This window comes from Dreissena polymorpha, chromosome 9 (genome assembly GCF_020536995.1).
Source record: "Dreissena polymorpha isolate Duluth1 chromosome 9, UMN_Dpol_1.0, whole genome shotgun sequence".
Taxonomy (NCBI): domain Eukaryota; kingdom Metazoa; phylum Mollusca; class Bivalvia; order Myida; family Dreissenidae; genus Dreissena; species Dreissena polymorpha.
The window spans coordinates 99,668,064-99,685,110 of record NC_068363.1 but is presented as its reverse complement, the minus strand read 5'-3'; the positions used below and the strand labels follow the sequence as shown (position 1 = coordinate 99,685,110).

Here is a 17,047-nt window from a genome sequence, read left to right as displayed (position 1 = left end):
AACGTAACCTTTTCTTGCTCAATGCGTTTTTTGACATCGTCATTATTTTGATTAAAATTGAAACTAAAAGGCACATCGGTATGTGTTAAAGCACTAAATATATACATATTCAACTCATGGAGATTTATCGCATGTTAAGACATTTAACAATGATGCAAGTGTACTAGGAGCTTCAAACCGCAATGAAAATAAACCCCAAAGGTCGCCATTTGAAGTTTGTAGCCTTTTTCAGGCGGTGATTTTAATTAGGGAGCGAATCCCTGTGGCCTCTGCGTTACAATGCCACGTACAAATTATGTAAAGTGAGATCATTACTTAAAAGATTTACGTAAATACATTTTAAAGGCAAAATACAATATCGAAATGAATATCGTTTGCATTTTACACGTCTGTACATTATTTTTATTAACACTGCGATATGATACATTACGAAATGGAACAAGAGCACAAGTACACACAATGAATATTGGTAGCAGTGGTTACGTTTATGTCAGTGAGCAAGTTTATTATTAACTTTAAACAATATGATAGATAAGCCAATTGGTCGTTACCAGTACATCTTATAAACAATGCCATAAAATATACATTTAAATAACATGACATAAAAACTATGATAAAATCGAACAAACGCAATGAAACATAATTATTTTATTTAAAATGTAACAAGTAACAAACATTTTATATATACAGGAATCTGAATCAGAACAAATAATACATAATGAGAAGTCACTATGTGCGTGTATTTTTATGTCTGCATTTTCGAAACCACGCGTTTTCATAACGTTCTAATATTTCCAGGCATGTACATGAACAATGCATGCCAGTGTCTTCCCGAAACATCGACGTCAATCTTCTGACAAGTTCCAATGGGATTTCCATGGCTGGTAGTTCTCGGACATCGGTCTGATTATTTTCCCACGCACGAAAGAGTTTGTAGCACTGCTCATACACTCGCTTCTCTTCCTCCAAAATAACTGATATAGCAGAGTCACCTACAACAAAGAAAATAGTTGTATCTTGATACTTTAACGCAATATGGTTAACATGTAAAGGATTGACATGATATTTTGTTATCGTTTCCATTCAACATGAAAACAATTACTGAACACCTGCAAATATCTTACTTTTAACATTGTCTTGACATTTTAAAGGGCTACAGAGCGAGAAAAGGGAAATTTACACAGAGGCATTTAAAACGCTATATGGAACTTCAGTAGAAAATAAGTGAATAAATACGTGTTACCAAAATGTTTGAATGTGTAAATGAGAAACAAAATATTTACTTATTCCATTTTTACGAAAGAACATCCTGAAATAGCCATCCATCTCTTTTGACAGGTCGCAATAGACTTTCTGCACTGAATGAACATATATGCACACAAACTGAACATTAAATCATTTAGACTACACTGTTCTTTTGATAAAACTATTCAAAATTAAATTATGGTTATACGAAAAATGCACGCCAAGGTTTACTATTCCTGTGTTTAAGGTAGCGCACCTCTAATGATTTCCCGCGATTTCTTCGAAGGTTTAAGAGCCTACTATTAGGTGCCGTAGCCTAGTGGTTAAGGCGATAGACTATTAATTTTTTGGGATATTCCCGCGCAGGTTCGAATCCTGCCGACGACGTATACTTTTTTGCGACGCGTTTTATTTATTTTCTAACGTAATTTGATTTAATATGTCATATAAGCTATATTTATTGTTAAATATGTTGCAATTTTTATGCACATTCTTCAATTATTAAAATTAAAACAACGTTATGGCGAAATTGGGTGATTTACTGTTGAAAATACGAACCATGCATGTTGCATTTTTATTTTTATTTCAAAAAGTAAACGGTAAATCTGTCCATTTCTTGGTATTTTTGCTGTATATAGTGTTCCTATAAAAACTAAGTTTAAAATATGACTTAAATGATACTATTTTGAATTTTATGACACTTTGTTTTTAACAGACCCAAATTTTAGTTGGCTGAAATCACTTACATTTCATGGCGCTCTTCCATAGATAAAAAATTGTAAACAATAAATGTCTGTAAAAGAATACTTATTTCATCTTGTTTAAACTTTAAACACCTTTACAGCATCTGTACACACCAACTGCATGCCGATATTTGGAAATTTGAATAAATTATGGAACTTTTATATACCCCAGGGGTGAAAATAATCTGGACAAAAGCCGAGCGTGGGGGTGGTTTTGAAAAAATCGGTACATTTTTTTAAAAAGCATGGAAAGCCTACCTGCAAATTTGCATGTAGTTCAGTGAAATGATGCTGATTAAGAAAATAATTAAATAGATTATATTTGGATATGTGCCCATTAGAGGTGCGCTACCTTAAGATGAAATCATATATTGATAGTAGTTAACGCAATTATTTGTTTAAAAACATTTACAAACAACATCAATTCTAATTTTAGTGTGTTCTTGTGATTCCATATAAACATCTATGTTTTACTGTTGAATCATTAGTTTACTATTAAATCGAGTTGACTTTTTAACATCTGTTAGATGTTTATGTGTACATAGTTGTTGACGCAAAAGAACTAAAAGTACTATGTATCCTGTCGGTGGTACTTACTAAACAGTTCTGGGTCGGAAGCATCGGATGGTTTGTCTAAAAGCAGGAAGAAGCAACAACATTAGTACAAATAATTTGCTTTAATTATCAAACAACGCATGCAAAATATATTTTGATGGATTGCATTATATATAAAAAACGATTACACAAGTACATACGGTGGCATAGAGGTGACATTCACTCCTCTTTTTTTTTATCTCGTGGCCACGAGTTAACTAAGTCGGGATCTCGAGATCTCGAAATAAAAAAAAGCACTCGTCTTTAATTCTATCTCGTGGCCACGAGTTAGCTAAGTCTCGAGATCTCGAAATAGAAAAAAGCACTTCTTTTTTCTATAAAAGAGCAAAGCATTTTCGTTATCTCGAAATCCCGAGTTAGTCAGCAAATCTAAATTTTGCGTAACATGTGTGAATATTCCGTACGCATATATATAGCTGGTCAAAGCAGATATAACATAACATACTGCTATTAGTACTACTATAACTACTACTACTACTACTGCTGCTGCTGTTGTTGTTGTTGCTGCTGTTACTACTTCTACTACTACTATTAAAAGTCATGTGGAGTTTCTGCGAACAGTAATACTTAACAAAACGAAAAGCGCCATTAGCATGCTTCATTTTAACGCAGATAACAAAAAGTCACATACAATTCTAAGTATACAATCAGTTTAAATTCTAATCCAAACACAGAAGATGCCGTCGGTATTGTATTTCTAATCGTTATAGCTAACACAAAATGTGGCTTATAACTTACTGAACAATTCTGGATTTGACGCATCGTCTGGCTCGGATGGATGGGCTGCAATTAATAACGAAACTCAGAAAGTTATTTTTCCGTTTTTCATCTGTGTATTTATCAATAATAAATACGCGTACATTCCTTTAAGTTTTAAACCACATTCATTAAAGTGATATGAAACACACTTGCCCATAATAATGTATATATATTTAAGTTTGTAAACCATAATCATTAACGTGAAATGACACACAAAAGTATATATATTATGCAATTTCATACGTTCAACGGCTGTGTGATTTCGACCGTGATTTGAATTTGCAGGGATGCCATGAGATTCTGTCTCATCGACTTGCACTGGTTCGGCAAGGGGTTCCATTTCAAAAGCGACCATTGTATCTGCTCCATTACCTTGGGCCGGTCCATGACCTAAAGACAATACGGTGGAAAGAAATATATAACTATGCGTTATGTCAAATAACACTTTTTAGAATGAAAAACTCTTGTTTACAAAACGGACAGATATAATATTAAAAATGCATTTTTATCCTGACGTTGTGTAATTAAATCCGTCTGTTCTCGTTTTGATTACAAAGAATATTTTGAAACGAATTTCATTGAACAACGTTCGTGCTTTTCATGTTTAACCATCGTGAGGTAATCTTGATCTCTATAAATTACTAACATATTGATCTCTATATAACCTATTAACATATCACGCAATATAGTTTACATTGTTGCATAATATTTCGCCAGGTAACGAATTTTCAGTATTAAAAGTATAGTATTAACGTAATATATTAAATGATTATATTAAAAATAAACCAAAAATACCTTTAAAAAGACAATCGTTGAAAGAAATATTTAGATGGTGTGTTCTAAATAAAATACAACAGAACCAAGCTGATCGGTAACAAAGCATTCGGACCCCTCCATACTAGTATTTTAATACATAACGTTTCCTTTGCAAATTGAGCAATTTAACATGAATACAAGTTTAATGTATTACAAGACTTCGTATACTTAATAATTTACTTGCTGATTGAATTTAATCAGAGCTTAGGTTATATATTTCTTTAAACGTTGCTTTCACCGCTTTAAGGGGCCTTTTCACGTTTGGTGAAATTGACAAAATTTAAAAAATTTGTTTCAGATTTGCAAATTTTCGATTTAGTTGTGATATTTGTGAGACAGTAATATGGAACATTTACCATGCTCTAAAATAGCGATTATATGCATCTTTTGACGATTTAAAAACCTGTAAATTATAGAACGTTGCAACGCGGAACGAATTAATAATTTGGACAGTTCTGTTTTTGTCGTTATATTTGGTAAAACTACGAGGATTGCTTATATTAAGTACAAAATACTTCCGTCATTGTATCCGGAACGTTGGCCGAGTGGTCTATGTAGGAGACTTTTTCCTACTGGACTCCAGGGGTCAGTGGTTTGAGCCCTGCTTAGGGTTACCTTTTTTAAAATTGAATTCTTGATTTTTTACTAGAGTTTTTTATATCCAATGTTTACATTTATCAATATAAAGCATTGAATGACAAACTTCAAAAAATGCCAAAATCTGTGAAAAGGCCCCTTTAATTTAAACAATTGTGAAAAATGTTATTTTAAAAAAGTATGCACGTGATATTGGTATCCGTTTAACAATCGCAGTAATGTTGCATACCCTTTTTTTACGTTGCCCTATTCGGTTGGCTTGATTGTTCACGCTGCGTAAATAATTGCAAGGAATCTTGCTAAAAAGTGAGGGTCGACAGTAACTGTTACGCCGACAACTGAGTTTAACTCCATTGTCAAAACAAGATACGTCTGCGATTGCATCATGAGGCTAGTTTAGTTGTAAGTATAAATTAAGGGTGTAATGAAGAGTTTGTTTTGCTATATAAAGGTTTATTCTAAAAAGAAGCCAGAGAATTCCCAAACCTCCTACCATTGCGATGGTTCGATGCTTGGTCTGCGTGCGCCTTTCGGGAACGCCGGTAAGCACGCACGGCAAAACCACATGCTATACCACATGCTATCAGGAAAACTGGAACCCCAAGTCCTAAGCCAATATTCAACTTTTCCTGATCTAATGAAGACGATAAAATACAAATCAGAGGAAAAGACTGATAGGAAATAAAAATCAAAATAAATGATTAAGATAACATATACAAATATGTAACATTGGACTAATGACAGAGGGTAACAATTAATGGCTTAATGAATTAGTGAGTGATTAAATGAAAAAAAGTTTAATAAAATAAATAAATAAGAAGATAAAAAGTAAATCATACTAAAATAAATAAAATGTCTGTAACAAAAGGACTAATAATGCTAATCCATATTCACATATAAAGCATTAATTGTAAAAACCAAGCATAAGCAAACGCACAATACTAAAAAACTTAAAAGCGAAACAAATACAATACTCATGAATGAAAATGTCAGTACCTGCGTTCTTTGCGTTCTTTGCAGCACAGACTGTGTCCTCGGTTTTGGTGCACGAACGCTGGAGAGTTTGATCTGCGCCGCAGGTGGAGCATGGGCGGCACTTTTCAGTTGTCGATGTTGAGTTTGAAAACGTTTCCCCGAGAATACAAGCTACACATACTGTGTCACTCGTTTCACTTGCTAAAATATAATTATTTATTTGAAACAGACACGGTGCAATAAATTGTAGGTTACACTTTGTCACAATGTTGGTGCTTAATGATGCTCATATAGAATACAAATAATGATAATAATAATAATAATAATAATAATAATAATAATAATAATAATAATAATAATAATAATAATAATAATAAAATAATAATAATAATAATAATAATAATAATACATAAAAAATAAATAAAATAATAATACTAATAATAAAATATAATAATAATAATAATAATAATTATTATAATAATGATAATAATAATAATAATAATAATAATAATAATAATAATAAAATATAATAATAATAATAATAATAATAATAATTATTATTATTATTATTATTATTATTATTATTATTATTATTATTATTATTATTATTATTATTTATTATTATTATTATTATTATTATTATTATTATTATTATACCATTGGTGAAAAACTCCTGATCCCAATCCACAGGAAGTGGCGGTTCGACAGGCTCCATTGGTTCCGGGCTCTCGCCACAAGCCAGTCCGACACCGACATTGCAAATCGGAGGTTCTCGTGCAATTGTAAGCAGTTTCCTCCCTCTGTGCCTCATCTTCTCCATGGTTAGTGTTTCTACATGATGACCTGCATTTCTGGCAAAACAATGCCAGGTTGTATCTGGATATATACGAGTCTTCCGGGCAAGGTTTGCACACGGCGGATCCCCCGTCAGTCGCGCAGTGTGCGACCCAGTGAGTGCCGGGCTGGCACTTCAAACATGTTATGTTATTGTGTGGGTAGTAAATGTCACCTAAACCGTTGGCGAATGCATAGCAGGAAAGGATGGTGATAGCTGCGTTAACGATGGTGAACGAGTGGTTGGTGTTTTCCATCATTATCCCGCTTTTGATGTTTCTTTCTACCACTAAAAAATCAAAAGATGTGCGTAATAATACAGAAACACCAACAAATGTACCAATATACGGCGCTGGTGAATATATTAAGATTAAGACAAAATGAAGTAATAAGCATCAGGTTGCAGGGTCAACGAGGTTCACAGGGGTCACAGCGGTTCACACACGGGCTGGACAGAATGTAAACATACCGTTAAAAACTTTTTTTTTTGCAAAGATCTCAAGTTATTGAAACACATTTGCAAAATTCTTTTGTGCATAAAAGGCAATTGTTCTTGCAGTTTGTGCCGATATCATAAGACTTTAGGATAAATTATTGAGTACGTCTGAAATCGGTGACTACATTTCACGTTGTGTTCAGCATATCCGTGTTGATGAATGCTGTACACATCAAAGTTTGGCGAATAACACAGGCTTATTAATTAAAGTAATACTGGTGTATTTCACATTGCAATGAGCAGCATCAAAAACTATCTTTGATGCACTAGTAAAAGTTTTTACGAAATATGTTTAAAAAAGTTATTTGAAAATAAGCCCCACTTACCGGTGTGTTTATAGCCAATTACGTTTAATTTTGAACCCCACAAAGCCATGTGATCCTGTACCCTATGTGTGTAATCTGTCGTTGCAATAAAATGGTCAAATCAAAATGTGTTGACTATGTGACTTACAATTGTTGTCCTCCAATCATCACACTATATAAACATACCAAATATACATAAGGTGAAACTTCACCTGCACCAGAAAGTATGAAGTATGATGATCTAAGTCGTTCAAGAAGAAGTAAACATAAACGAACAAGAGTCAAAAATCGCTTGTTCTTACTGTTACTATCGGCAATTTCCAATTAAAAAGGGAAAGTTTTGGCCGTTGCAATAAAGTCACTCCGGTTTGACGGGTGTTTCATCAACCTTATCTTATCGTGCTGACTGCGTACGCTTAGCTACTTTGCTTTAAACAATTCAAGCCAGTTGACCTCCAAATCGAATCAAAACAATACCCAATTCAAAATTGTACCATAACTAAAGTAAGTTTATGGCAGAGTTAGAATGACTTTGTTTATAATACAAAATTGGCATCTTGACGATGAAGAATAAACACCAGGGATATGACTTTAATAAACGTGGACGAAACAAGAAACATGTAACGAAGTCTATTAGGGACACTACTTTCGATATAAACAAAGTCCGTCATAGTTCTTATACTGCATGCCGAACTCGTGACAGTGACTTATGTCGAATATGTGTACCACGTTTAAGAACTGACAGTCTTAAGGTTTACTTACGTGTGTATGATTCCGACACATTTTTTATTATTTCATAACATATATTTTAACATTTTTTTAACGAGTTAAGATATTTTCGATATTACTTACGAATTTTCTGGAAGAGTTTAATTATGTATAGTATAAAATTACAACCAGCGTTAGATCATTGAATAACATCCTTTATAAGGAAATATATTAAATTACAATAAAAAACTAGAATCGGTCTTATTAATGTTCTAACCTCATTTATGTTGATAACATGATTTCAACAATAACGTCATGCGATTGGTCACTCAAATAATATTTAGTCAATGAAATTGAAAAATAAATATTAATTACATAATTTTTTGTAACCGCAGTAATTTGAGGTAAAACAAAGAAAAGCTACAACAAAATTACATAAAACTAGAATTGATAAATAAACCTATGTGGGTGCCATAGGCAGTTCACAAGTAATCAAACAAAAGTGTTTAACGTTTAAAAATTTATATAAGTTTCTGTTTGAACGAGTGTTAATTTCAGTTGGTTACGAGTGTATAAAATAACATGGTATGTTTATGTACTGTTGTGTTTACAAAATAACCATTAAATACAAAATAACGCCATTTTAAAATATGTATATTCTTTATCTCTGTAAGATTTTGGTTATAGTTTGAAGGTGAATACATATTTACTATACAAATGTTCTGAAAAAGTGTTTGTTTAGCAATAAGTTTCGAATTGACAGAACTTTATCCGGTGTTCTCTCAGAAAATCTAACAATATGCAAAAATGATTATGTTTTAAAAAATAAAGCAAGCCATTCGAACAGTGCTGTTTGGTAATAGTATTCAATCATTATTTTAGTATTAAATATAACGTATATTTACCTGTGTCTTGAAAAGATCCACACACATAAACATTTTACATATGCGGATACCGTAGGATATATCTCCGCTTTTCGGAACCCAAGACAATTAAATCCATATGAAAGGAGTTTAGGTTTACAAACTTTCGCTTAAACGGGTGCACTTAGTTATAAACATAAATGTTGACGCGCAAAATGTTTACAGAGCACGCGCACTTACTGGGTCTTTTGAAACCGTATATCACTTTCATTTTATCAACTGGTGGACAGACAAATTTTAAAGTTTGCCTATTTATGTTTATATGATAACTTATTTATGTGAGTCGATTTATGTGAGGTAATTTATTTAATTTTTTGATAAGCCCCCGATGCGAGTTTTCCCGATTTGCAAAAAAACGCGATAAAAAATTATATTTTCTCGATAGAAATTTGCCGAATGCGACTAGTCTTGTTACCAATACCGATAGAAGAGTCATCAATTAAATTGTTTTGATTATGAAGGCGCTTTGCACATATTATAAGTGTCTCTCTATTGTTTATCAACACGGAGGCCGACGTCAAAAAATTTTGTTTGAACTTAAATATTCAAGCTTTGAATTAAATTATAAGTTTTCTTAAAGGGATCTTTTCACGCTTTGGTAAATTGACAAAATTGAAAAAAGTTGTTTCAGATTCGCAAATTTTCGTTTTAGTTATGATATTTGTGAGGAAACAGTAATACTGAACATTTACCATGCTTTAATATAGCCATTATATGCATCTTTTGACGATTATAAAACCTAAAAATTATAAAGCGTTGCAACGCGAAACGATTGAATAATTTGGAGAGTTCTGTTTTTGTCGTTAAATTTTGTATAACTACGAAGATTGCTTATATAAGGTATAAAATACGTAGCGTATGTGTACTCGGCGGAATAGCTCAGTAGGCTAAAGCATTTTTACTTCAGGACTCTGGCAGGACTCCAGGGGTTACTGGTTCGAAACCTGCTCCGGGCAATGTTCTTTTCCTTTTTTTAATTTTATTCTTGATTTTTTACTGGAGCTTTTACGATCCAATGTTTACATTTATCAATATAAAGCATTTAATGAATAAGTTAAAAAATGCAAAAATCTGTGAAAAGGCCCCTTTAAAGCTTCGGATTAAAGTAATCATTTGTTTTAAACATTTCTCGGTCGAATTAAATAGGTATCGTACAAGCTTTGTATCGAGTGATGAAAAGAATTTAATCAATACTTGCAAAGTTTCGAATCCGACTATGGTGATCTGTCTTGTTTGACACAAACCCAACCAACCAAACCAGTCATACTTAAATTGAACTTAAGAAAAATCCATTACTTTAATAATTAACGAAACATTTGATATTGCTAGTATATATTTCAGTGATGTCATAGCAAATTATATAATTCACAGATATTTGTGTTTGTTTTTTTTCCGCAAAACTTGAACAAACAGCATTTGAGCAATTCTCTTACTTTTTAAGGCAAACTATTAGTGTAAATTATTATTTAATCTCCAGGCAAATTATATCTTTTTATATGTTTCAACAATTACACACATTGAATAATTATAAAGTGATTGTTATAGTCACATACATCAAGTTATATACATCAACACTAGCCAATCCACCGTTTACCTGTATCAATAAGTATATTAACCAAATCATACTGCAAAATTCCCGAGCTTACCTATTCAGCGAAAACCGCTATGTGTGTTTACCTGCCACACACTCTATATACTAAATAACCACCAATACGTCACTTGTATCCATGTACGCGTGAAATGTCACATGATGTCACGCTCTGTGTATTCGCTGCTAATTTTCACTTACAATGCAGACCAACAACACTTCAATCCAGATTTTGAAAGTAATTGTGGCGAATGTTACAGTTTTTGTCGGATTTTCTTTATAATTTAATAAAGCAATGACACTCACAGACATGTGTTAATGAGACACGTATAAATGATACAATTCCTACGGTTTAATTAAAATACTTGCAGTGTGCATGGGGTTTAATGATCGGAATGAAAATATTCGCTTAGTATCACTTATATATACAGATGTTTGTATATGTCCCTGCTTATAATATGCACGTGTCCGCTTAAGAAGACAAAGCAAAGTTGTTTTATTCCGTTGACATCCTCAATCAAAGCGCTGAAGGCACTGAAGTAGTTCGCTATTGCATAATCTTAGACGCAACTCAGTTTTCAAAATTATGTTATAGCTTTTTATATCGCAAGTTTGAAATGAACACAACCCATTAAAATTTATAAAGAGTGTGCCTTAAAGCACAGGTCGATTTATGTTTATTTTAATCATTAATAAAAAAGATAATTTAAGCTTCATTTTGGGAAAAACAGGGCTTAATGCATATGCATTCATTGTCATCCCAGTACCAGAGACTCTCTTTAAACGAAAAACACCATAAAATCAGAAAGTGTCGTCCTTGATTAGCTTGTGCGCATTGCACAGGCTAATCAGTGTGCACAGGCTTATCTTATTTGACATGCATGAAGCCCTGTTTTCCCTGAAAGCAGCCAATATGTACAGATTTCAATGATAAACACTAGACTTGCCAATGTCGTCTTACAAGCTGTAAACAACACTATTGATCATATACACACAGTGTACAGTGATGAACTATTAACAGGCAGATGCAGTGTTCCTAGCATAGTGGAGCAGACGCTCCTAGCGTTTGTCGTCTGCATAATGTTACTGCAGGTAGTGCAACAGGAAGTGGTTATCGTTCCTAGCGTAGCTAAGCGCATACTGACTTTCAAAGTTGCTCTGTAACATCAACTAATATTTCGTAAAATAAAGTTAACTCAACAAAACAGTGTTCCATATGGCAATAGCCACAATTCCAACGCTAAATGTGGTATTGTAACATATATTTAACGAATATACACAATGCTCGTTTTATTTTGTGTCATAATATATTCCACGTGAATTTCCCGCGATGATATTCGAACATTTACGAGCAAGCGCGAGATTAGCTTCGGACAGCGTCGGAAGCACGACGTAGTTCGCATGAGCTCCGAAACTTATTACGCGTTTAATTTTAAACAAATGAAATATTCAAATAAAGCATGAGAATGAAGAGACATAATAACCTTTGGTACAGTTAAAAGCTATAAAACACTTAATAACAATAGTATCTTAATGTTTATGCATTCGAACCATATGACAACAAATGTTTATACCGCCACTCCTTCGCATACCACGAACAAATTTGATAACACGCAATACAGTTCAAATAGTTGTTAATCGATACTTAAATGCCTCAATAGTTTTAGACAAATACGTGCTGAAAAAATGTTCAGTTTATGTAGTTGAACTATCATTGATCAAGTAGTATTGTATTGCGGCTCTTTTTCAGTTAAGTTGTTAGCGTACAGTGTAATTTACCAGATATAGATATTGAACCCATTCATAATTATATTTTAATCGCACCATCACAGTTCATATCATCATGTTTCATATCATCCCCCCCCCCCCAACAAAAAAACAATCAAACAAAAACAAAACATAAATATATAAACATAAATAAATAATAAAAACCCACAAACCAACAACAACAAACAAATCAACAAATGAAATACACAATTAGTACTAGTTAGTGCCCTATGTTAGTCGCCATTGTTAATTGAACTAGATACGGGTACGGGCTTGAATATTTTTGAGTTGACCGTAAAACTTTTCAGCTACATGTACAATTAATGAATATATATTTATCATATTATGAACCCTTTCATTTTAGAATATTTTACTTACTTGAATTTCTTAATCCGTACACATGAGGCCACGATATGTTAATACTACTAAATAAAATGTGAATAAACTAATGAAAGTTATAAATATATCGAATAAATTTGTAAGTAAGGGAACCCAGGTACGGTTAAACTTAGCCAATTGCAACTTTCCATTGCAGCTCGACTATTATGATCGAATTATTCAACTTTTACCACACCTATATTTATCTGCGTCGCATTAATGCTATGTTTAAGGTTGGCTTGCTGCTACTCAATATATCTGTTTTACTGCTGGCACGAGTACTCGAGGTCATAGATGGATAACACCGGCCAAAGCCCATAACTCTTAGCGAGTGTACAAGACAGAAGAATAAAACGACCGCTTATTAACCTCGGAACTCATTATATTTTGAAGTACATGTGAGCCGTACTATGTGAAAAGGGGGTTTAATGCATGTGCGTAAAGTGTCATCCAAGATTAATCTGTGCAGTCCGCACAGGCTTATCAGAGACGACACTTTCCGCGTTAACTGGATTTTTGCTAAGAAGATGCTTTCTTTAAACAGAAAATACCATAAAAGCGGAAAGTATCGTCCCTGATTAGCCTGTGCGGACTGCATAGGCTAATCTTGGACGACAATTTAAGCACATGCATCAAACCCCCTTTTCACAGATCACGGCTCATATAATATCTAGATTATTCAAAAGCACAATGGATTTTAATTTCTTGCAATATCCCGCATTTTTTGAAAAAAAGTTTCTACTGGCATTAACCGACTAGTGTGTGCATCACACTGGCGACGTCCTAATATGGTGCTATGTTTGGACGCTGCAGTCGTATGGTACATAACGATTGTGAAAAAACAAGGGAAGACGCCGTTTTGTTCCACATGTATGAATATCGCGCCATGAACAACTCACTTTTATTGAAATTCCTGTCGTTGTGGTTAAATAAAACAGAAAAACACATGTTTATTCGTGTGGCGCTTTGCTTCATACAGCCTCAGTTGTTTCAAGGGGTTGCTTATCTAAAGGCCATTTAAAACAATGGATTTTAGAGCTTTGAGTTCTGTACGAGTTCGGGCAAGTAAAAATCCGCCGTAGAATAAACGCAACGACATGTCTGCGTGTTCGGTAGTGCGCGAGATTCCTTCGTCTTTAAAGTGACAATTTCACATTGTACACATTGATTGTAGCATGTTATAAAATGTATCATTATATGATTTAAATTTATAAATTTTAACATCGGCACTATAAAGCTCCAGTATAAAACTGATATATTAAAGAAAGAACAAGAGATGTCTCTATAGGATAACATATGCCCCCGCAAAAACGCTTTGATATTAGTTATAAGCATTTTTCGAAACTTAAACGCAGATTTCGAAACCTAAACGCGGACACTAGGTTCAAGGTCACAGGGGTCAAAATTTGTGTGCGTATGGAAAGGCCTGGTCCATATACACATACATACCAAATATGAAGGTTACATGTGAAGGAACATAGAAGTTATGAGCATTTTTCGAAACCTTAACGCAAAGTGTAACGGACAGACAGACGGACGACATTGGAGTAAAACATCCGTGCTGTTATAGTTTATGATATATATTATACTTTTTTATAACCAATACAGGTAGTTTCACAAAATAAAAAGATAACATTAGAACTATCCAAACTATTCAATCGTTTCCCGCTGTAACACTTTATAATTTTCATATATCGTTAAACGATGCAAATTATTGATCTTTTTGAGCATGAAAAATGTTCAGCATATTTTTTTTCCTTGCAAATAATAAAACAACAACGACAATTGCAAATCTGATTTTTTTCGGCTTAGCTGTTTAACGTCACTTTTGACCTTACCTGACCCGTGTAAGTGTCTAATAAAATTCAAATAAAATTTCCCGCGGCTAGACACAAATGAATACACTTCATTTATTCCATTGGATGATTTGAGTATACCACCAGAACATTGGAAACATATCCGCGTCTTTGTAATACTGTTTTACTGCATGAAACAATTTTATCTCTAATGAAAAGGCTTAATCGATAGAACAGTTTTACACTCAACTCTCGACATCAATACAGTTTGTGCGTGCACCTATTATTTTCATAGGATTGCCAGCGCAAGAGCGTTTGTATTTAAAGGCTATATTCTCATATTTAGTACTTACTTCAAAATTCAAACAAACCTGTTTTAGTGGTTTGTCGCGCATTGCTATTTGATTCGATTATTAACACTATCGAGAATTATCGCGCTCATGCTAAATACATTATTTAAAAAAAATATATGATTGATTGGAGTTGGTGAAAGGTAAAGAGTTCAATGCATGAGATCAAAGATAGCTAATGTCTTTTTCTGTGCAGTTATTAGCTGCATCACACGCAGAACGGGATGTTACGCGGAGTTTTCGCGGCTATTTTACATTATATACATACTGCTGGTCATAAACCTATAGATACAAAACAGAAAACCAAAAGAAGAATGGAAGTGAAATTAAAACATATGAGTCAACCAGCCATACGCGAAGTATCCGTACATATTTTAAATATTTATACGCGCGTTCTTCGAACAAACCTGTTTTAGTGGTTTGTCGGGCATTGCTATTTGATTCGATTATAAACAGTATCGAGAATCACCGCGCTCATGCTTAATACATTAGTCAATATAGTGGAATAATTCTTGTTAAATTAATCAAAAACAAGGGACAAAATTGTCACAAAACCAGGTTTTCATTGTGAAAAAAAAATCTGATAAAGGGAGAAAACTCAAACTGAACTTTTGAAATGACCAAAAAAAAATAACCCCCTTTGTAAGTTTTTTTTTTTTTTAAATCTATTTTTAGTCGTGGCGACCTTGACATTGGAGATATTGACGTGATTCTTTCGTGGGACACACCGTCCCATGATGGTTAACAAATGTGCCAAATGATTTTAAAATCTCACAATGAATGACATAGTTATGGCCAGGACAAGCTCATTTATGGCCATTTTTGACCTTTGAACTCAAAGTGTGACCTTGACCTTGGAGATATCGACGTAATTATTTCGCGCGACACACCGTCCAATGATGGTGAACAAATGTGCCAAATGATTTTAAAATCTGACGATGAACGACATAGTTATGGCTCGGACAAGCTCATTTATGGCCATTTTTGACCTTTGAACTCAAAGTGTGACCTTGACCTTGGAGATATCGACGTAATTATTTCGCGTGACACACCGTCCAATGATGGTGAACAAATGTGCCAAATGATTTTAAAATCTGACAATGAACGACATAGTTATGGCCCGGACAAGCTTATTCCGCCAGCCCGCCAGCCCGCCAGCCAGCCAGCCAGCCCGCCAGCCAGCCAGCCCGCCAGCCAGCCAGCCCGCCCGCATTCGCCAATCTAATAACCAGTTTTTTCCTTCGGAAAACCTGGTTAATAATATTTATCATGGTATTGTTGAGAACACATTAAAAATCTATTATTGACATACCATAATTATATCGCTGAATATCTTCATTTAACATATTTCTGGTCTAGAGAAAATTCCAATTCACCTAGTTCACGCGATAGCGTCTATATTATGTAACGATTATTTTACTGGCCGCGAACTGACCCTGATACCTTGCGGGTTGGAATGCAATGCATTAAAGTGAGGCCACGCTTCCACTGCTGCAACAACGGCTTGTTTAAAACTTTATACTTTTACATGTTCAATGTTCAATGTCGAAAACAATTTAAAATGGTTTGGCCAAAACGAATATCAGGAAAAGGAAAAAAGATACTTTTATGAACTTAAATATACTAGTACACAGATAGCAATATGGAAGTAATTAATAAATATCAGAACATAGCCTTTAAGTACAAACGCTCTGGCGCTGGCAATCCTCTGAAAATAAAAGGTGCACGCACAAACTGTATTGATGTCAAGAGTTGAGTGTAAAACTGTTCTATCTATCAAGCCTTTCATAAGAGATAAAATTGTTTCATGCTGAACACGCAGTAAAACAGTGTTACAAAGACGGGTTCGTGTTTCCAATGTTCTGGTGGTATGTTCAAGTCAGCCAATGGAGTAAATGAAGTGTATTCATTCGTGTCTAGCCGCGAGAAATTTTTTATTTGAATTTTATTGGACATTTACAAAGGTCAGGTAAGGTCAAAAGTGACGTTAAACAGCTATGCCGAAAAAAAGGCCTTGGCAAATGCGGCGTCTCATCTGGGTCTACGCTGTTTGCTTAAAGGAATTTCTGTGAGAAATATTCTAAATGTAGATATAAATGTACTAGACATCCATAATTTTGGAAATAAATTGATCCAATTTAGAAGAATGGGA

At 33.8% G+C, this 17,047-nt stretch overlaps 1 protein-coding gene across 1 annotated transcript; it reads right to left on the bottom strand.

The window, feature by feature from the left end:
• Positions 1–705: 705 nt before the first annotated feature.
• LOC127846651 (uncharacterized) lies at positions 706–5,946 on the bottom strand. Its single transcript, XM_052378088.1, has 7 exons — positions 5,772–5,946; positions 5,269–5,409; positions 3,606–3,752; positions 3,342–3,386; positions 2,586–2,621; positions 1,284–1,358; positions 706–992 (listed from the first exon to the last, which is right to left on the bottom strand). The coding sequence occupies exons 3-7, from the start codon at positions 3,715–3,717 to the stop codon at positions 730–732; spliced, it is 531 nt and encodes a 176-aa protein (XP_052234048.1). The 5' UTR covers positions 3,718–3,752; positions 5,269–5,409; positions 5,772–5,946; the 3' UTR covers positions 706–729.
• Between the last annotated feature and the right edge of the window lie 11,101 nt (positions 5,947–17,047).

Coding starts and splice junctions, on each gene's coding strand:
- LOC127846651 (XM_052378088.1), bottom strand. CDS start 3,717: ATGGTCGCTTTTGAAATGGAACCCCTTGCCGAACCAGTGCAAGTCGAT. Junction 2,622..3,341: donor GTCAAATCCAGAATTGTTCA/GTAAGTTATAAG, acceptor TCCTGCTTTTAG/ACAAACCATCCGATGCTTCC. Junction 993..1,283: donor CTTTCGTAAAAATGGAATAA/GTAAATATTTTG, acceptor TCTTTGTTGTAG/GTGACTCTGCTATATCAGTT.